Raw genomic sequence first — 21536 nt, forward strand, 5'->3', positions numbered from 1 at the left:
ATAAATTTATATAATCTTTTTGTTAATACGTGTTTTTGACACTTTCTGTTTTAGGTCTGGAATCTTCATAAATTAATTTTTATTACTTTTACAAATATAAAAAATTCTTCAGCAACTCTTGTCTATGCATCTTTAGAAAGCATTTGAAAAACATAGATATAAAAAAATTGTATATAAATATTGTAAGTAATTTTAACAAAAGAAAGAAGTTAGAAAAATGCATATTTTTACTGGTGACAATTTTTTTCAGATTTTTTTAATAACGTTACCACGGTGTGCAAGGAGATCTATTTCGATACGAATAATAACAAACAATCGTCTCGTCAAATAGATGTTGCTCGTGCGAATCGTTTGATCAAATTGCTCAAGGAGTTAAAGCCGATGATCAAAGCCCAGCTTTGACTCTGCTGATAGTAATATTGCACAAGAATAAAGAATTAAACAGCGAATTGCTACAGGTAAATAAATTCAGTAATTGAAATATAGAAAACGGGTTATCTGCTGCTTTTTCAATTTTCACAGTCTCTAATCAACTTTATATAAAAGTACACAGGAGATAGAGAAGAAAAAATAACATAAACTCCTGAGACTACTTATTTTACTAATAAGAAGTTGACTCATTAATTGTCTGTAAGGATAAGAGCATACAATACTTAAATAGTCATCAGTTATAGCATTCTTCTAGCATAACATGGTATACTTGCAAAACATCGTATGTCTAAAATTAATTAGTTTACAAAAGTAACAAAAAGTTATTTTTAAGTAATATTATATAACATTTACGATTATCGTTTAAGTCAATCTGGGACTTAATGGGAGAAAGTTTATATTGAGAAATAGATGTTTTCATTCTCTTAAATGTGTTCTGTTATAACATCAAAATCCGTCTGTTATAACATCAAAGGTTTTTTGAACGCCTCTCGTATTACAATCGTTACTGGAGCGCTCCACGATTGCGTTATAATATCATTAGAGAATCCAATGAATCCGGGATAATCTACTGAATATAATGATACCAAAAACTCGATTTTGTTTTGAAAGTATACCATTGATAACACCTTTTAACAGATATTGAAGAAGAAAATTTATTTTTTGTTCTACCCTTTCAAACTGCTCACAAAAATTTGATGATGTTTAAGTCAGGCAATTACGCTGGCTGAGAAAAATGTTGAAGTTTTAAAGAACAGAAAGCAATTTTGAAAAATATTTTTTCCTCAAGCATTTAGTGTTTCAAAAACCAATTAAAAATATATTTTAATAAATGTTATACGTTAAGATATTATGGGAAAAATTCTCCATGAAGTATTCAGATACATCGCCAATATTATATAGATAACAGAATTGCATTAATGATAATAACGATAATAACTCAGGCAAACTTCAATATAACGACCGATAATCTGGACGTGTTAATGAAGATAGAATTAGGTCTGCACAAGAAAGACGATCTTCTTTTAGCGCGAGATATTTGCAGAATGTTATTAAAGAAAAAACAAACTAGCAAGGACGTCGAAAAACCACTTCTAAGGTAAGCTTTCAAAGTGGTGAAATTAATTAAAAAAATAATTCAAAATTTGTTGGGAAATTATTAATTAAAAACAAATTTTCTTATACAGATATTCTAACAATCATGACATATTGAAAGAGATCTTGACATTAGTAATAAGATATTTTATTAGCGCGGAAGAGAATGCTTATATTTCTTTTGTCACAGATGCACTTAACGTTATATCATGTCAGTGCGATTATTGTGTGTTAATTAAATGCAACTGGAATGAAAACATTGCACTAAGAGAATTTTATTTTAATTGCAGTTAGCGAATCAATCTGACAAGTTGATAAAGGAATTATTATTAAACATCGTCGAGAAGGGTCACTTTATGAATAAAAAAACGAACGAAGTGTCAGATGTGTCAAGTACTGCGCTCTCCAAATTGCTTTATATAAAATTGAACACGCCATCAAAGAGTTAATTCACTTGAACGTGTTCATTTACAAGGATTTAAAGCGTAAAAATATACTACGAGAGATGCAAGGTAAAAGAAAGAAACAGAAAATTGCGTTTTCGACTCCAGATATTAAAGTTAAATTGACGAACGCATCAATCTCGAGAAGCTCGAATGCGCGATGCGAATTTCTCGAGCTAAGGAAACCTCGATGCTCAGGATAATGGTGAAGAAGCCTTAGAGAGTGCTATGAACTACGCCAAAGCGAAGTTTGTGAATGGCGCACTCGAATATGAAATGGTTACTGGGGAAGACTTGCTCATAAAATTTGTGTATGTATTTGAATATTAAAAATTGCAAGAACTTGAACTTACTCGATTATTAAATATTGCAATTAACGAATGCGCGATTATTTACAGTTCGCTGGTATTGGATATATGCCAGTATCTCGGAAAACGTACAGGCTGCAGGTTCACTCGCACTCAACAAAATGATGATGATGAGCTCTAAATTTTGCGAATAATCTGTGCAACTTTAAATCACCACATTGGAGCGATCGCCGCATCCTGGGATCCGATCAAATATATACTTCGGATTAAATAATCTCGCTATAATGAGATGGAACCATGGTCGAAATACATCTACGGCAAGTAAATTAACTTTTATGCATAAATTTTTAGCATTTAAAATCAATATTTTAGGATTAATATTGATAATTATATTATATTGATTTTTATTATATTGATTATTTTTATAGACTTCGAGATGATATGAACGTGCGTAGGACATAAATTCGTATGTTGTCAAATCTGATAATGAGAGAAATGATATGCGTGAAGGCACAGATTTTGTAATTTGCGTCATCGATGAGACTGAATAGATACGTCGAGATACGAAGAAATTCTTCATTCAATTTTCTTAAAAAGGCAATGTCTTATACAATATAGTTCCGGATATATTGTTGCGCTTAGTAAATCTTCAATTAGGAGAGGAGAAGGAAGAAGAGGATGGAGAAGTGGATCCAGACGCGGAATGTGGAAGAGGGGATCTATTTTTAATATTAATGGAAACAATAAATTTTAATAAATATTGTCTAATAAAATATATATAATTGTTCACTTTTTAATACATGTCCTTGAATAGAAAGACATTTCCCTTTATATAATATTTATATTAACTTATAACTAGTCCTGTTGTGGATGTAGCACGCCGACACGCATCAGATTTATCGTTAGCAAAAGATTAATATCGAGAAAAATTTTATTAAAATCCGTTACTCTATCAACCAATGCTTCGATACCTCATATCGTATTATTATATAATTTTTTATTAATTTCTTTTTGCAAATTTTAATCTTTACGTGACATTTCGTAAAAACTGTAGAAAGGTTCTATTGAAATCAGATCTATAATTTTCACGCTTGTAAGAAAATAAAAATAATACTCAGATATTCATATATATATTCCATACTAATCTTTATTACATTATTATTTATTATACAATATTAAACACGCGCGTATTATCATTTTTAATTCAATCATATATGCGCGCATATTCCATTATAACAAAATAAAAAAATTTATAAAAGAGGCGCTTTCTGGCCTCTTTACGTCCCTACCCAAAAATCGTCCGAAATCCTCTTTTTACATTTTACGGCTAGGACGTAGCACGGAAAATGAGATCGGTGGGAGGGAAGTGGAGAGGAGGATATCCATAGAGATAACATCGCCGCTTGCTCCGTGTTTGCCACCGCGATGCTTTCTCTCTCTGACCGGTGATGTAAACAGAGAATGAACAAAGATTGTCCGTCTTTATCTAACCAGAAAAGAACGTCATAGCACGGACACGCATAACGTCAAATGATTTATCGACGGGAAAATGGATGTTAGCAAAGACAACAACCCACCTCCACCTTCACGAGGCACTGTTTTTAACGGCAAGTTGCAAATAGATGTGACATGTAGTTCCCATTCCGGCCTAAATGGATGTGCGTCGCTAGTGTACGGGAGTTTTCAAGCGTTACTGGAAAAAGGCCGCCGTGGCCGCTCTCAGGGGGTCGATTGTGTATCATGTAACTAGAGTGAAAATGACAAAAGTGAACAAATTTACTAGAGTATTTATAATTTTATTGGTCAATACCTAGTGAATTTGCTCACTTTTGTAATTTTCACTCTAGTTACATGATACACAATCGACCCCCAGGTTCCTCTCTGGTAATAGTTATGTCTACTAACTATCAAAACATAATCTCCGCGATGACAGCAGCTCACGAAGTAAGCACAACGCGAGAACCAATCAGCATTTTGGAAAAGCGGCAACAATAAACTTCGAGAGACTGCGACTATCGATTTAACACGGATTTTTTCATGCGTACCATCAATAGTTCGCACGAGACATTCAAATTCCCCGAACTTTTGGGTAGCACCACGTATATACGTAATCAAAATTAATAATATTCATATAATTATATATTCATCTTGAAATAACAAAATCATTCAAACAAACGTTTTGACACGATTTGGAGTCATCTTCAGCGTATTAATACAAAGATTAATAGCGTATTAATAAAAAATAATTAATGGAAATATATTAATGGATACATATTATGTATTATAATGTACACTTAAATAATATATATAAAATGTATATATATTTCATATTATGCGATGTACATACATACAAAATAAATTAATAAATATATATATTATATATATGATAGTGTATATTCAAATTATGTATACATATAAAATGTATATGCATTTTATATTATGCGGTATACATACATATAAAATACCTGAATGAATATACATATTATATACCATAATGTATATTCAAATTATGTATATGAAATGAATATACATTTCATATTATATGGTGTACATACATACAAAATACCTTAATGAATATACGTATTGTATACTATAATCTATGTTCAAATTATGTATATGAAACGTATGTATATTTTATATTACGCGACGTACAGTTAGGAGCTAAAAGGTTGCAACACATTTTCTTCGATGGTTTTTTAGAATGTAGATTTGCTCATCGAACGGCGAACGTAATTGATTAATACCTGTGGATCCAACGTATTACGTTCGCCAATCGATGAGCAAGCCCTAACCCCAAGCAACACAGTTAGTTTAAGAATACGTTTAATAAACGTTGAAAATCAATTTTATACGTATAAACTGAAAAATAAACGTTTAAAATTTGAGACGTTTTTTGTACCAATTTAATAAACGTTATAAAAACGTTTTATAAGACAATTTTTAAACGTGTTCTTTCAAATGTAATTATATAATTATAATAATTAAGACGTAAAAAGTATAATATAAATAAGATATTTCATTATATTTAAAAGTTAATAATCTTCAGAGAGTTTACATATAAATTTTTTGTGATTTATAATATTGTCATCAAAATATCTCTTTATTTAAAAATGGCACACAAGAATTGTCAGCGTCTCAGCGTGTCACATCGCATTAAAATTCGATTTAATTATAATTTATGAAATCCTGTAATTTCGGATTGAAATGGATTTAACAAGTGAGTGCTGGCGCCACCGCTAGGTGGCCACGTCGCGGGGGATCTTCTCGTGAGTAGAGTGCGGCCACAGGCGTTATATCTACAACAACGTTTACTTTACAACGTTTATTTAACGTTTTTTTTACTAGTGTAAAATACCGTTTTTATACGAGACATTTCGACCGGTTAATAAACGTATTTTTATACATCACAAAAACGTTTCGGCTAAACGTTTATTAAACATTTATTAAACGTAACTGTGTTGCTTGGGACAGCACAAAGTCGACTTTAAGTCGACTTTAAGTCGACTATGAGTCGGCCATAACTGCTAGACGTCTGGAAAATGGACGTCCATAAATCGACTTTAGACGACTTAAAGACGTCTATAAGTCATACAATGTCCCACTTTAATCGACAACTATAAGTCGACTTTTAGAGATGTCTTTAAGTCATACATTTGAAGACAACTATAAGTCGACTATAGTTAGCCATCCTACAGACATTCTATGCAGTTGTAAAGGAAGGAATATTGAAATTGGGAAAATATGTTATAACATTTTTTACTTGTTTGATTCGTTTTATTTAAAAAAAAAAAGAAAATTGTTATAATATGTAAAGCAAATATAAATGTGTATATCTGTGTATATGTATTGTGCGCATTTGTTTAACTTTGTGTATGTATATGTATATCACAATAACTTAATGTATACAAAATTATCTCGCATAATATTACTATTGTATACAGATGCATTTGTTAAGAAAAATAATAATAAAAATAATAATAAAAACTTTTAACTATATTATATTAATGGACGTCACATAAGAAAAAAAATCTTTATTTCTCACCTCTCCTTAAATATCCTGTATACATGTATAGATTCTAAATTTATACAATGTCAATGTAAAATGTTCTTTCTATATAAATTATAGAACTTAGCTAACTTTTTAAGAAATGGATCCTTTGTTGTAGATGCTGCAAAGATAAAATATTCTTTTTTATTTTGCATTCTGCAACTCGAATCTCTAGTGGATAAAGAATGTCACTTTGTTTTACTCAAGATATTGAGGGATAATTTGTTTATCTTGATTGCTGGTACATTAATTCCTTGTGTTCTTTTCTGCAATTAGAATGCACAAATTGAAAGTGATATTATTAAAAAAACAATTGAATCAATCATTTAAAAAATAATTCAACTTAAATAAAAAAAAAAATTAATTGAGCGTCAAAATCAAGATGTTAATATCTATAACAATATTTAATTAATATCAATTTTTAATTAATTTTAGTGCTGCAGTTGTAAAAACTAGACATCTTTAATTCTCTAAAAGTGAGAGTTGTTGACGTATGTTGTTTTTCAAATGAACAAATTAATTTTTGTTTTGAAGACAAAGCTCACTTGTAGTAAATATGTTCAGTTGTAGCTTCTTTTCTCCGTCACGTAAAGTTCTTTATGACTCTGCCAGTTTTCGTGCCACTCAACCTCGACACCGACATAAATACCATGGATTGGAAATGCTTTGGCAGAGAAATCTCGATACACATATCTCCAGTGTTTTTAACTGCTTCGGCACCACTGATCGAAAAACTAAAATATTCGTAATTGATCGTTTAAATATTCGGATTTATATCTAATTGATATGGTTTTACAAAAAAATACATACTATAGTCCTACTTCACGACTCGTCTGTCCCTCAACAACGGCTCACAATGGCAATCGCCGCACATGACCGGTATGGCTGCACACGCTCCGATGGATAATAAAAAATAGCGGAGAGTACAAGAGAATTTTGTATGTCCGAACGGCTGCAGCTAATAGTCTTTATTCAATAAGCACAAGACCCGACAGACGGGTAGGATTACAACAACGCGGATTGACTCTTGCAAGAAACTTGATGACTCTCGCTTGGCGCTACATGCAGCAGCGGTGACAGCGGTGCTCGCTCACTACAGTGGCGCTCAGTCGAGTCGATTTCAAAATGTCTTTTTCTAGACGTCTTAAAGTCAACTTTTGAAAGACGTCTGCAGACGTCTATGCAAAGTCGACTTGCAGTCAACTCTGAAAGCCTGACTTAGAAAAGTCGACTTACAGTCGACATATGAATGGTTTTGCTGTTAGGGAGTCTACATTCCAAAAACCATCGAAGAAAATGTATTGCAACCTTTTAGCTGCTAACTGTACACCCAAGGACTTTGATTCTGTCCATGGGAAAATTTTTCAAACTAAGAAGTTGCCATTTTTTACGTACTTACAGTTCATGATTAACGTAACAACCAATAAGCTCTAGTCGTTTTATTAATCATGAACTGCGAGTATGTAGAAAGTGGTGACTTCTTAGTTTGGAAAATTTTCCCATAGACAAAATCAAAGTCCTTGGGTGTACATACATACAAAGTACATCAATATACATATTATATACCATAAGGTATATTCAAATTATGCATATAAAATGTACATACATTCTATATACAGGATAATATTTTCATATTATGGAGAAAAAATACATATACATAAAATGTTTGATGTTATATTATATTGAAAGAATATTATTTATTTCAATAAAAAAAATTATCGGAAATATTATATAGCAATTAAATATAATAATTCTAATGTTTATGAATATTTTATGTAAAATAATTCATATTTATTTTTAAACAAAAATAATATTCGTAGATCATTTTTAAAATATTACATGGATATTGAAATAATTTATAAATAGTTATTTTAATTTTTAATAATACTTGTACAATATTCTAACAATATTATAATACTTATAAGACTGAAATATGAATCTTGTATATTATAAAATATATACAAGACTTAATTTTTTCATAGAGATTTAATTAAAATATTTTTTATTTATAATAACATTTAAAATGTAATTATGTTGATTTTATTTGTTCATTAACTAATACTTACTAAATGTATTTCTGTAAGCACGTACCAAGAATGGAATCTTTGAATTCCGCGTCGTCGCTTTCCATGCTACTGTCCAGTAAATCTACTGGATACTTGGGACTCAAATACGTGGAGACGATGTCTACACTCGGCCTGCGACCGCTCTTACAACAGGGCGGCGTTTGCGCTACTCTTATAGAGCTCTAGAATAAATCTCTCTCTTTCTCTCTCCCTCTCTCTTTCTCTCATTTACAATTAGCTTTTTTTAATAAATTATAAATTATTAATTATTTCTTTTTTTAAAATTCTGTTAATTCTTTTGTCTTTTTCTGTCCTTATATTCTGTTCTCCTTTTAATAATATATTTGTCTTCTTATCTCTCTTTTCTTCTTTTTAATCTTTTATAATTTTTATTTTTTTCTTATTTTCTGTATATTATTAACCTTTATACTCTTTGTGTTTTATCGTCGAATTTGATAAGGAATGAAGTTCTTTTTTTAAATAACAAACAAAATTTGTTTGTTTATATAAATGTTGACGTCACGTAGCAACGAAATATAAGTGTGTTCCAAGTTACAAAGCGCATAATCTATATGAAAAGTCGTTTCGACTGATGTGCGTATTGAAAACACATTGAATGTCTTGAGGATTCTTTAGATTGTACTAATCGTATTGAATTCTTAAACTTCTTTTAACGCATTGAATGTTTTCTTTTGACTTGAGATAATTGATATGTTTGATGCGCTGATGTGAATTATGCATAATTATGCATATACGCAATGTGATCAGAATTAATTAATATTTCATATTAAACACAAAATAAACGAGAGACAAATTCGAATACAGTGAATAAAGAATTATTTAAATTTTCTATTTTTATCATAGAACAAAATTTAGTTATTTATTTTTAAAGAAATCGTCGAATAAAAATAATATTTTTTAAATTCTGTTTTTATTATGAGATTTTAATAAATTTTAAGGACAGAAAAAGACAAAAGAATTAACAGAATTTTAAAAAAGTAAATAATTAATAATTAATAATTAATAATTTATTAAAAAAAGCTAATTGTAAACGAGAGAGGGAGAGAGATTTATTCTAGAGCTAATTGTAAAGAAAGAGGGAGAGAGAAAGAGAGAGATTTATTCTAGAGCTCTATATTATAAGAGTAGCGCAAATGCTGCTGTTGTAAGAGAGGTCGCAGGCCGTGTAGACATCGTCTCCACGTATTTGAGTCCCAAGTATCCAGTAGATTTACTGGACAGTAGCATGGAAAACGACGACGCGGGATTCAGATTCCATTCTTGGTACGTGCTTACAAAAATACATTTAGTAAGCATTAGTTAATGAACAAATAAAATCAACATAATTACATTTTAAATGTTATTATAAATAAAAAATATTTTAATTAAATCTCTATGAAAAAATTAAGTCTAAAAGTATTAAATAATTTCCATTCATTATTTTAAAATCTCATTATTTTAATAGTTGCTTTTTTAAAACAGTCATGTATTGGTGATTGTACAGCGACTGGTGCAGTGGTCCTACTCATTTTAGCTACTCAATCATCTATAAATTATATATTTTTCAAATATAATAAAATAACTTATTTATTTATAAATCTAAATTTGAGCTATTTTCATATTTGCATGCGTTGATATATTTTAATTTCAAGATTTTTTGAATGCCAAAAGTGTTGAACGTTCGCAGAATGATTAATACAATTAGATAATGTTAATTAATCTCGTAGGAATGGACGCCACGTCCGACGTGATATCCCAATATGTGAAGGTGGTGGAGAGCGACGGCTCCGATTCGTGTCCAGTATGCTTGGGTGCTCCTAAACCATTGACGGTTGAACTAACGCGTTGCAGGCACAGACTGCACTTTACATGCTTGAATGCAATGCTCAGCTGCCAGCAGCCGCCGATGTACATGCCCAGTTTGTCGTATGATCTACGGCGAGAAGAGGGGCAATCAACCGCCGGGCATGATGAACTGGACGCGGATACCGCCCATTACCGGGCTTCCCGAACACCAATATCATACAAATCACTTATGAGTAAATATTTGAAAGAGAAAAACTTGCACAAAAATTTAAATAAATCAGAAAGACTATAAAATTCTTTTACGTTTTTTAATTGTAATTTCTATAGGTTTCTAATTATAAGTTTTTAAAGTTTTCCTATATAAATCTTACTATTTCTAAAAAAAAGTTTACATATAAACAGTTTTTTGAAATAATTTTATTTGGAAAGAATTTTCACATTTAGAGTAAACTAATTTAATTTTAAATAAATCTAATAGTTTGAAATCAATTGAATAATAAGTTGAAAAATATAAATTTATCATCAGAAAATAATCGAAAATCGGTATTCATTTTAATTTTATTTTTTCCAGCATTCCATCCGGAATTCAGGGTAACAAACATCCGAATCCGGGTCAGGCGTTTTACGCTGTAGGCTTCCCCCGGGTGTGCTACCTACCAGACAACAATCTCGGTCGCCGTGTACTAAGATTACTGCAGATTGCATTCGAGCGTAGGCTGATCTTCACGATTGGTCGATCGGTCACCACCGGTCGCGAGGACGTCGTCACGTGGAACGAGATTCACCTCAAGATCGAGCTCGGACCGTCTGCGTCCGGCCACGGTTATCCCGACCATAGTTACCTCGAAAGAACACTCGCGGAACTGGCGGCGCAAGGTGTGACTGATGAACAATCGTCGCCGATATATCAACAATTGCATTAATTGCACTTAGTATCATACAAATAAAGTGCTCATTTGCAAAAATAAGTTAATTCAATATAATTTTGAGAGAAAAGAGTCTTAGCTGCTTTTGAAATATTTGTAAAGGGCTAGGTATCTTTTTCGTCATCGAGCGCAATAATTACAATGAAAACAAAGCATGTAAACTGTAATGTAAATAAAATGTTAAATATTATTTGTTATGTATTGATACTTTTAACTTTATATTTGCAATCTTGATATCCTAAGATTTTTATAAAATTTTAAAAAGAGATATTTTAGACTTTTTTTTAAAAAATTAAAAATCTGTTTTAATTATAATTTTATATGTACATATATGCCGTCTTAGATACACATACGTTATATAATAAAGTTTTACAGCAGTCTATAAAAAATACATATGTTTAATTCCATTGGTATATTGATATTATTTGTGTTAGTATTATTTTGTGTGTTTAAATCTATTTTATTTATAAAAGTATATTTATATCACGCAGATGTTGTTCAGTGGTTTTTTATTCCAAAAATATTCGATGTTTAAACCTATCTAGAAATTAGAACTTTTGAGATATGATTCATTAAACATATACAGGATGAAGAAAAAGTATGGAAATCCTAAAAAATCTCGAAAAATATAAGTTTTACAAGTGTTCCAGATAAAAGTTGTAAGATATAAAATGGTCTGTTGATGATACTAATTTGACCTTGGGGGATATCACCATGATCAGGTCAAGATCAAATGAATTTTTTAAAATGGAATACCTCATTTTTTATTCCAAAATCTAATAGCTGATGTAAAGAGCTTTCCAAAACATTATAACAAAGTTTATTTTTTAAAAATACTTTTCGCATTATAAGTCTTAAAAGTTAGTACCGCCGACACTGAAGAAATTTAAGACTACATTCTTATAAATTTGATTAGGTATTGTTCTGTTATTCATTGATGCAAATCATCAAGATTTTAAGAGTATACAGTAGAATCAAATGGAATCGTCGGCGGTACTAACATTCAAGTCTCGTAATTCGGGAAGTATTAAAGGCAAATCAATTTTATGTAGTATTTTGAAAAACTCTTGACATCAGCTATTAGATTATGGAATTTAAAGTAAAGTGTTCTATTAAGAAAAAGAATCCATTTAATCTAGACCTGATCTTGGCGACATTCCCTAACGTCAAATTGGTATTATCAGTAAATAGACCATTTTATTGTAAATCTTATATTTTCGAGATTTTTCAGGATTGCCATACTTTTTTTTCACCCTGTATTACAATTGAATATAAACATTTCATCACAATTTTAGACCGATGGAGATATAACGAGTATTAATATAAATAACAGGAAAGGTTTGCTTAATAAAACTGAGTCTTTTATAATATAAAATGTAATTTTCTTAAATGTAATTATGTTCAATATACAGGGTGTCCTAGAACATTGTATGAAGCTTATCACCATGAGGTAGAAGGGATCGAGATAAACCACAAAGTTTTATATCATTTTGCGATAATTTTTGAGTTATAAAATATTAAAGTCAAACCGAGAGTATAACGAAATTCAAGAGTAACCACTAATGAATTTCGGTATACAACTCGGTAGAAGTTCGTTGAATTCCTAGAAATCCAACGAAGAAATCCAACGACTCCAAAATGAGTACGACGAACGCACAAACTAATTCGGGACACGCACACGATGAAGCTCACTCGAGAGGAAGTACGATCGACGCATTTTTCGCCGGCACGGTGATCCTTTTAACCGGCGCTACGGACTTCTTGGGGAAAGCCCTTCTGGAAAAGCTGCTGCGCTCGTGTCCCGTGGCCGCAATTTTCGTTCTGATCCGTCCGAAAAGAAATAAATCCATCGAGCAACGTTTCGAGGTACTGCTGAATGAACCCGTTCGTATACATATACGTGTTCTACATCGCATTTAATGATATTCATAAATAAATTTTGTCCGCTATCTGAACAGAGAAATATTTTTCGCGTCTGTTATCGTCGGAAGTTGAACAAGTCGAACTACATTGGATTCAGCTAATCGAATTAATTTAGATTTATGTATATCGCGTGACGCGAATTTCCGTGCATTTCGGAAATTTTTAAGGCGCTGTTAAATTAAGTCATTTTCCTGCTACTTGCATATTTCCACGTTGAAAACTGTACAGGAATTAAAAACTCGTTTAAAACAAAATATTTTTATAACTCATAGTTCTAACTCATAGTCAGTTATTGCGAGAAATATCAACACAGCGTCAGTGGTCGAGTTGGCTAAGACACCCGTATCGGAGATTCCCAGAAGTCCCAGGTTGAGGGTTCGAACCCCCTGGCTGAGGTGATATTTTTCGCAATAAATTCTTTACAGTTTTTACAGGGGGGGAAGGGTTAATATAGATGCTAGTAAGCATCAAGTATTATTAAATTAATTTTAATTTAATAAAAGTGACATTACCAACTCTTATTCGATTATAACTGTGTTATATGACCGAAAGTAACGGCGCGCAGTTTGGTTGAGTCTGAGAAAATATATAAAATTACACGTATACATAAAGCACTAAGATCCAGCTATGATCGAATAGGCCTTCTTGTTTAGATTGTATGTTACACGTATCGGTCGAATATCTTTCTAGTTTGAAAATATTTTTATGTTTAGTCCATTGCTCTTTTCTCCTTAATTTGCTTGTGATTTATAGCGTTTTTATTGTAATGGATTTGAACTGCAGTCAAAAACTGTTTTGCGAAACAAAACGGAATTAGTGTCTTTTCTGTGACAGGTTTTTGACAGGATACAATCGGAGTTTCCGGACACCTTGAAAAAGATCTTCCCCGTGAAAGGCGACGTGAGCCTGCCGGAATTGGGACTCGAACCCGATGACAGAAAGATGCTTTTGGATAAAGTCAACATAGTGTTCCACAGCGCGGCCACCGTGCGTTTCAACGAGCCGCTGAAAATCGCCGTTAATTTGAATGTGATGGGCACCGATCGTATGTTGGACTTGTGCAGGCGCATGACAAACCTTATTAGCGTTATTCATGTCAGCACAGCCTACAGTAATGCTGATCGACTGGAGATTGAGGAATCGATTTACACGTAAGTTCCTCTAGTTGCACGTCTGACACTCATACCGACGGTATGATACGACCGTTTTTATCTCGAGGACACATCTTCGAGATCAAATTATTTCACCTCGAAGCGTTCCACATTGCGTTAATACACTAAGAAAAGAAGTTGTCAACTTGACTAAACAAATATATAAATATTCAAATCAAAGTTCAAGTATTTTACATATTTAAATTAAATATATAAATAAATAAAATGAAAGACATCAATCACATTGCAAAATTTATTCAAGTTAGCAATTTTTTTTTACAAAATATATAAAATATGAATTAAATGCATAAACTACTTGAAATAATTGAAAAAGTATCAGATTAATAAGAATAATAAAGTGTTCGTTTATGTTAAGTGTTCGACAGTCAATGTAGATCTAATCGATAGAGAGTCAAAAAGGATTGGCGGCAAAAAGCTTATTGTGTCAAGCTTTTGATTAACAAACGTGTTAAACTATTATCCAAACTTGTCTTTTTTTTTCCCCATACGTTAAAGATGTGAGAATATCATATCGATATCGACAGACACATCTGTATACATGCATTAAAATGTTAAGAATAGAAATATATGGGTCGTAGATACAATCAAAGCGTTTTTCTTCAAGAATAACGTCATATAACGTCCGATAAGCGGAACGAAAGGAAATCTGGACTATAATAATAAGTGCATTCAGTACAACGGCTATTTCTTGTTCGCAACTCGCTACGATACGAGATTCAAATTGCGAGTATATTTTTTATTTAATACAGGAATGTGAATAAATAATATAATATGATTTGTGTTTTATAAGCAACCTAGGTTATCTTTCGATGCAAAAAGTTTTTGAAAAATCTGTGAAAGCTTGCTTTAAATTATACATAATAATTTATTTTATAACTTTGTCCTGATTTCTGATGCGATTTATAAATTATTTAAAGTGTGCTCAATTCGTATACTGCTAATGTTACAGTACGGAGGTGAAGCCGCACACGGTGGTCCATATGTGTGAAAATTTGGATGACGAGACGATAAAAATTACAGAAAAGAAATTGATCGGGAAACATCCCAATACATATACATTCACTAAGAATTTAGCAGAGCAGATAGTAATGAAGAAAGGAAAAAATTTACCGATTGCGATTGTAAGGCCGAGCATAATTTGCGCAGCAAACCAAGATCCATTTCCCGGATGGATTGATAATATCAATGGTATTACAGGTACGGTCATAGTTAACTAAACTGAATTTGTTCTTTTTTAAGTGTTGAAAGTCAGATACAAAAGCCACGTTTTATTTTGGGAAGTAAGGAAGACGCGTAGAAAACTATAAAATAGAGTAAATGAGATAAAATTTTTGTTTATTGCAATAGACAACATTTTTCTTTGATTAGAAAGAAATATCTTTAACCATAAGATTGAAATAAAATTATAACACAAATATAATCAAAGTAATAAACAATATTAGTGTCTTAAAGAAATAATGAATCAATAATATTCGTGAGCCCTTGCGTAGTGGCAAAGATTTTAATTTCGGTAAATTATTTGAAATAAAAGAGTAAGAGTACATCCACCGCTATGTGATAAACACAGATGATTGACAAGTCTGTGATAAGTTATAGTTAGAGCCTAATGCTGAAATAATAATTCTTGTTTGATTTTACATACAATTTGTAAATATTTCGAATTTTATGCATTTTCGTCATTTTCGGGGGGTTTTAAACATCCCCGATAGAAATTTCATTTGTTTTATTTTTTGAGCAGTTATAGGCCAGTGATATTATCTTTCATCTAGTAACAGTAAAGTAAAACTATTTGGGATTCCAATCAAGATCTATCGCTTTGCCTTCAGTTAACGTGCACAAAAGATGCATAAACTCTGAATATATTTATTGGACAAAAACGGGGCAATGAATGAACTATTCCATTGATTAATATGCAAGTTTGCCAGTTGGACAATTTTGCCCTAGAGATATTTCATTTTACGCACGCTAATGTACAATTTTAAGATTAATGAGATTTTAATGCAGGGAAACCTTCTATGTATAATACACATTATACTAAAAGTAGCACAATGCATATTATATATCAAAGATTTTCTGCACTATGACTCTTTAACCTTGTCTTTATATTTAAATTGCATGTATTAGAAAAACTTATATCCTTATTCGCAAAAAATTCAAACTTACAGTTATTTTGTCAGAATTTTCAAGGATTTTAAATAATTAATCTAATCTTGATATATATTATGTAAATGAATTGCACTTTATTGCACAGCAGTTACGGTTACAAAGATAGTTATACAAACAATAGCACGAAATGCTCCAATCGCGTTCACTGGGTTTACCGAACTTCTATACAAGCTTCGCTGTCGATCACTAGACTTCTTGTATGTACTTCTTATATTCACGGCAAACTATCACCACTCTATCTTCGCGTGAAAACGAAACCAACGAAACTAACAGCTGTTTCGACTCCGCCCCGCCGCGCTATGACACGTGCAGCTTCCGTGACTTCAAAATCTATACTGCCTCACGGCATTATGCCGATGCGGTTACTCCGCATTCGACTGTAGCCCGGCGCCGGGCGGCAGTGTTCTCAGATTGAGGGATTTCTGACGCATGCGCAGTAAGACATATGTGCTTTACCTAGTAGTAGCGTACGTAGCTTTACAATCCAATAGGTATCAGAGGTCCCGTCACAAGAAGGAAATGGGAAATATAAAAGAATTTATATATAAAGAACTTTATCGATTAAAAAATATAGTTATAATAAGTATAAATAATAAACTTTATTAATTTTATGCGTCTGTCGAACCTGGGATCTTCCGACTTTTCGCAGCGGGGGTTTCGACAATCCACTTAATATTACTCGTGCAGCGTCGCTAAATGTACTCTCAATGATATTTTAATTTTTTCAAAAATGTTAGATCAGTTTGCCAAACAGCATATTGACAAGGAATAAATATTTATTATTAATATTTTTAATTAATATTTTTAACTGCTATTAATGTAGTTCTTTAAATTTAGATTTTTTACCTATTTATATTATGTGCTATATAAGACACTAATTTAGAGCTTAAAATAGTATAATATGTAAATAGAAATTTCTATTATACTATGCCTCCAATATAATATTAAATATATGGACCACAAGTTGCGCCCAGCAATGTATTTACGAGTACGAGTCTGTCATCATTGCATCGATCGCGATCGTTCGGTTTACTACAAAAATCACGTTTGTCACGCCATCGCTTGGCGTACGCGCTAAATATTCTTACATCTTATAATACAAACTCTTGATATGTTCTAATATCAACATGTGCCTACAAAATTTTATTTTTAAGATTTACTTATATTTAACTGCACGAACATGTATTACGCACATATACGCACATATGTTTAACTATAAATATCTTTTAAAAATGAAACAAACGTTCTTCATTATTACGTAATTACATTATTACTCGATCTCACTCTTTCGAATCATATGATTCATAACAATGATCTTCTACAGACCGAATAAACTCCATTTGGTTTTTATCAATTATTTTTGTAAATTAAGAAAAAAATCGAAAGCAGAAAAAAGCTCGGCCAAATAACCGATGCGAAATTGTTATTAACAGTATTTCGATTACAGTGTTCTTATGTGTATTTAAAATGTAATACTCAGTAAAGTTTAATATTTTCTTACCAATATTAGAAAACATTTATTGTTAAAAACCTACATTGTTTAACTGTTTTCAAATATTAAAGTAAACTATTTTCTTAATTAAAAAGAGGAGTTTAATCCATTACTTTTAATATTATTAAAAATGTTTTTCAAAAAATATTTTTAAAAATTTGCTGCTTGGGTCACAAATTAAAATACTTTCATTTTAACTACTTTTATTTTACATTAATGTTAGCATACATACATGTACCATATATCTTACCATATATCTGTTTGACAGGTATAATGACGGCGATTGCTCAAGGTACTGTTAGAAGTATCGTGTGCAACGCAAAATTAAAAATAGACGTCGTACCGGTTGATTTCGTCGTTAATACGATGATCTGCGCATCTTGGTCTAATTTTGTGCAACGTACCAAAAGGATCAAGGTTTACAATTGTACCAGCAGCACATTGCATCCTATTACGTGAGTATGCAGTACCTGAACATAATATAAATCAATTAAATAAATAAATGCATATTCTATATATAACATGAAAAGCATGTAGAGAAGAAAAAAAAACTATAAGACATTTTTTTCAGAAATTTTTATAAAATTTTTATAAAATACGAAACATACTTAAAAATATTATGAGTATCTTTTTCACTAGAACATATGACCAGCGTTGCGTTTAGATAACTTAAAATTATCGAGGTAAAAGTCTAGATAAGATTTAGATAAGATTTATAAATAAATTATTTATAAACCTTAGCTGAGATAAAAATGATTTAATTCTAAATTTCACCACTTAGTTTTACTTTTTATTATTCCAAAAAATTTTTTTATATTAGAATAAGTAGTAACTTGAAGATGGAAACTAAAGGAAATACTTTACAATTTACCCGTTTGTTGTTTATATTAACTTAAGTAATTTGAGAAAAGTTACACTTCTTTTAACTAAGATTAAGATATTTAAATAATATACATATATATTCTAATATATTCCTATAGTCTGGACAAAGGGAATATATATTATTTCTTCAGCTAGACAATTTAACATAGATAATAACAAACATTATGTAAATGTATATATATTTCTTACTAGATGGAATGAATTTGGATACCTTATAAAAAAATACTCTACAGAATTTCCATCAAAACACGTGATGTGGTATCCAGGTTTCACATTCAGAACAAACAAATTTATTCACGCCATTGTTAGGGCAACATTACATTTTCTGCCTGCCTTCATCCTAGATTTGATATCAAGAGCCCGAAGCCACAAATCCATGTAAGTATTTCCTTGAATGAATCATGAACAAATTTTATTTGTAATAATAAATAAACCATTTCTTTCTAGAATGCTGAAGTTAACCAAGCGGATTGACCTCTCCGCCCAAACAGGAGAATTTTTTTCCACTCATGAGTGGATATGGCGTGTAGATAATATGATTGCTTTGATGGAATTTGCAAGCACACACGAAAGCTGTAGAAACTTTGAAGTGAATATTCAAAATATGGATTGGGACATGTACTTACAACGGTACATATTAGGAATCCGTAAATATATCTTGAAAGAAAATCTGGACACTTTACCTTATGCTCGAAGTCGATTAAAAAAGTAAGTATTCTAATTTTGTAAAATAAGAAAATTTTCACGAGGGTTATAATTTTTCTCAGCACTTTTCATATAATTTTTGAAACCTTTTATGTGTGTTTCAGAATTTCTATAATTTTAAAATTTCTCAAATTTCTTATACAGAGCTTCGAATATTTCGCAATTGACATATATGAACAATTTTGAGAAACTGTGTATATTTTTTCAGTATTTCTGGAAAGTGTTCTAATTTGTAAAAAAGTTTTGAGAAAAATTTTCACGAAGGACATACGCTGTACAAGAAATTAATCGATCGTATTTGTGTGTTGCAGATTGTACTTGGTGCTTCAATGCGCAAAAATACTCGGTTTCGTTGCATTATTCGAAAGTTTAAAGTACTTATGTCGCACAATAGTATGGAAAACATGAATACAAAATTTAGTACTACAATCAGATATAGGATAGTATTTTTCACATTTATTGTTATATAAATTTAACAATAGATTTAATGCGTATAAGGAGTTAAGTATACCACCGTTGGGAAAATATTCCAATGTTCAAAAGTATGTAATATCCGCAGCCTCGAGCAGAGAAGTGGAAAGAAAGCGGTGGAGAGGACGAAAGAGAAGTGCAAGGGTTGTAGAAGGAAGGGTTAAGGAATGCCGGTTAAGGAATGTCGGTCAAAGGAGGTGACATACTTTTCATGCAAGACGAAGGGGCATTTTCAATCCGACTGTCCGAATAAGGGAAAGGAGCAGTCGTCGAAGGCAGCAGAGGCGTTATTGTGAAACGAAATTTATTTAATCTTTGCAAAATGTATTATATTATTATTCGATATCATCAAAGATTAATCTTTATTAAGAATTTGTAACAAAGACCAAATAAACAAGCAAACAAATGGTTAATTTAATATAGCATGAATAATTTCACATAAATATAACATCGTCGTTAATTTACGTCTTATTTATTTTCGGTTTTTTGCAAAGTCCCATGTTGAACACTTACCATGTTGAAAGAAATGTATATATACCAATTTGGGGAATATCACCAAGATCAGGTCAAAATGAAATGAATTTTTTTAAATGGAATACCTCATTTTTTATTCCAGAATCTAATAGCTGATGTAAAGATTTCAAAACACTGTAACAGGGCTTTATTTTTCTTACTTTCCGAATTATGAGGCTTGAAAGTTAATACCGCCGACGCTGAAGAAATTTAAGACTACATTCTTATAAATTTCATTAAGTATTGCTTTAATTTCATCTGTTATTTATTGACGCAAATCATCAAGATCTTAAGGGCATATAGTAGAATCAAATGAAATCGAACCGCCGTCGGCGGTATTAATATTCGAGTCTCGTAATTCGGGAAGTATTGGAGGCAAATCAACTTTATGTAGTGTTTTGAAATACTCTTGACATCAGCTATTAGATTCTGGAATTTTAAGTAAGGCGTTCTGTTAAGAAAAAGAATCCATTTAATCTTGACTTGATCTTGGCGACGTTCCCCAAAGTCAAATTGGTATTATCAGTAAATAGACCATTTTATTGTAAAACTTATATTTTCGAGATTTTTCAAGATTTCCATACTTTTTTTTTGCCCTGTATTACAATTACATATAAACATTTCATTACAATTTCAGATCGATGGAGATATAACGAGTATTAATATAAACAACAGGAAAGGTTTGCTTAATAAAACCGAGTCTTTTATAATATAAAATGTAATTTTTTTAAATGTAATTATATTCAACATACAGAGTGTCCCAGAACATTGTATGAAGCTTGTCCATGAACCATGAGGTAGAAGGGATCGAGATAAACCAAAAAGTCTTATATCATTTTGCGATAATTTTCGAGTTATAAAATATTAAAGTCAAACCGAAAGTATACCGAAATTCAAGAGTAATCACTTTTGAATTTCGGTATACGAAATTCTTCTACCCGGTAGAAGTTTGTTGAATTCCTTAAAGTCCATGCACTGAATTCCTTGAAGTCTGACAAAGTCCGGTATTATACCATGAAATTTTGGTTCTTATAATGAATATTTGGTTTGGAAATCAGTTAATTAGTTATTGAAGAGGGATTTTTGATGCC

The 21536-nt window shown here is 31.2% G+C and overlaps 3 protein-coding genes and 2 long non-coding RNA genes across 5 annotated transcripts; 4 read left to right on the plus strand and 1 right to left on the minus strand.

The window, feature by feature from the left end:
• The first annotated feature begins 1276 nt into the window (after positions 1-1276).
• LOC120359479 lies at positions 1277-1818 on the plus strand. Its single transcript, XM_039457060.1, has 2 exons — positions 1277-1528; positions 1617-1818. Exons 1-2 carry the CDS (start codon positions 1350-1352, stop codon positions 1816-1818), a joined length of 381 nt encoding a protein of 126 aa, XP_039312994.1. The 5' UTR covers positions 1277-1349.
• Positions 1819-2293: 475 nt separating this feature from the next.
• On the plus strand, positions 2294-3052 carry LOC120359595. Its single transcript, XR_005576365.1, has 2 exons — positions 2294-2596; positions 2704-3052. It is a non-coding gene; the product is annotated as an uncharacterized LOC120359595 (long non-coding RNA).
• Positions 3053-6463: 3411 nt separating this feature from the next.
• On the minus strand, positions 6464-7543 carry LOC120359545. Its single transcript, XR_005576319.1, has 3 exons — positions 7134-7543; positions 6869-7057; positions 6464-6589 (listed from the first exon to the last, which is right to left on the minus strand). It is a non-coding gene; the product is annotated as an uncharacterized LOC120359545 (long non-coding RNA).
• Positions 7544-9656: 2113 nt separating this feature from the next.
• On the plus strand, positions 9657-10536 carry LOC120359542. The gene is made up of 2 exons (XM_039457418.1): positions 9657-9673; positions 10117-10536. Exon 2 carries the CDS (start codon positions 10119-10121, stop codon positions 10485-10487), a length of 369 nt encoding a protein of 122 aa, XP_039313352.1. The 5' UTR covers positions 9657-9673; positions 10117-10118; the 3' UTR covers positions 10488-10536.
• A 2223-nt stretch (positions 10537-12759) lies between these two features.
• On the plus strand, positions 12760-20350 carry LOC105202195 (putative fatty acyl-CoA reductase CG5065). Its single transcript, XM_039457061.1, has 8 exons — positions 12760-12987; positions 13330-13419; positions 13879-14195; positions 15166-15413; positions 18143-18329; positions 18949-19134; positions 19204-19464; positions 19773-20350. Exons 1-8 carry the CDS (start codon positions 12760-12762, stop codon positions 19867-19869), a joined length of 1614 nt encoding a protein of 537 aa, XP_039312995.1. The 3' UTR covers positions 19870-20350.
• The last annotated feature ends 1186 nt before the right edge of the window (positions 20351-21536 follow it).

Source organism: Solenopsis invicta, chromosome 14 (genome assembly GCF_016802725.1).
Source record: "Solenopsis invicta isolate M01_SB chromosome 14, UNIL_Sinv_3.0, whole genome shotgun sequence".
Taxonomy (NCBI): domain Eukaryota; kingdom Metazoa; phylum Arthropoda; class Insecta; order Hymenoptera; family Formicidae; genus Solenopsis; species Solenopsis invicta.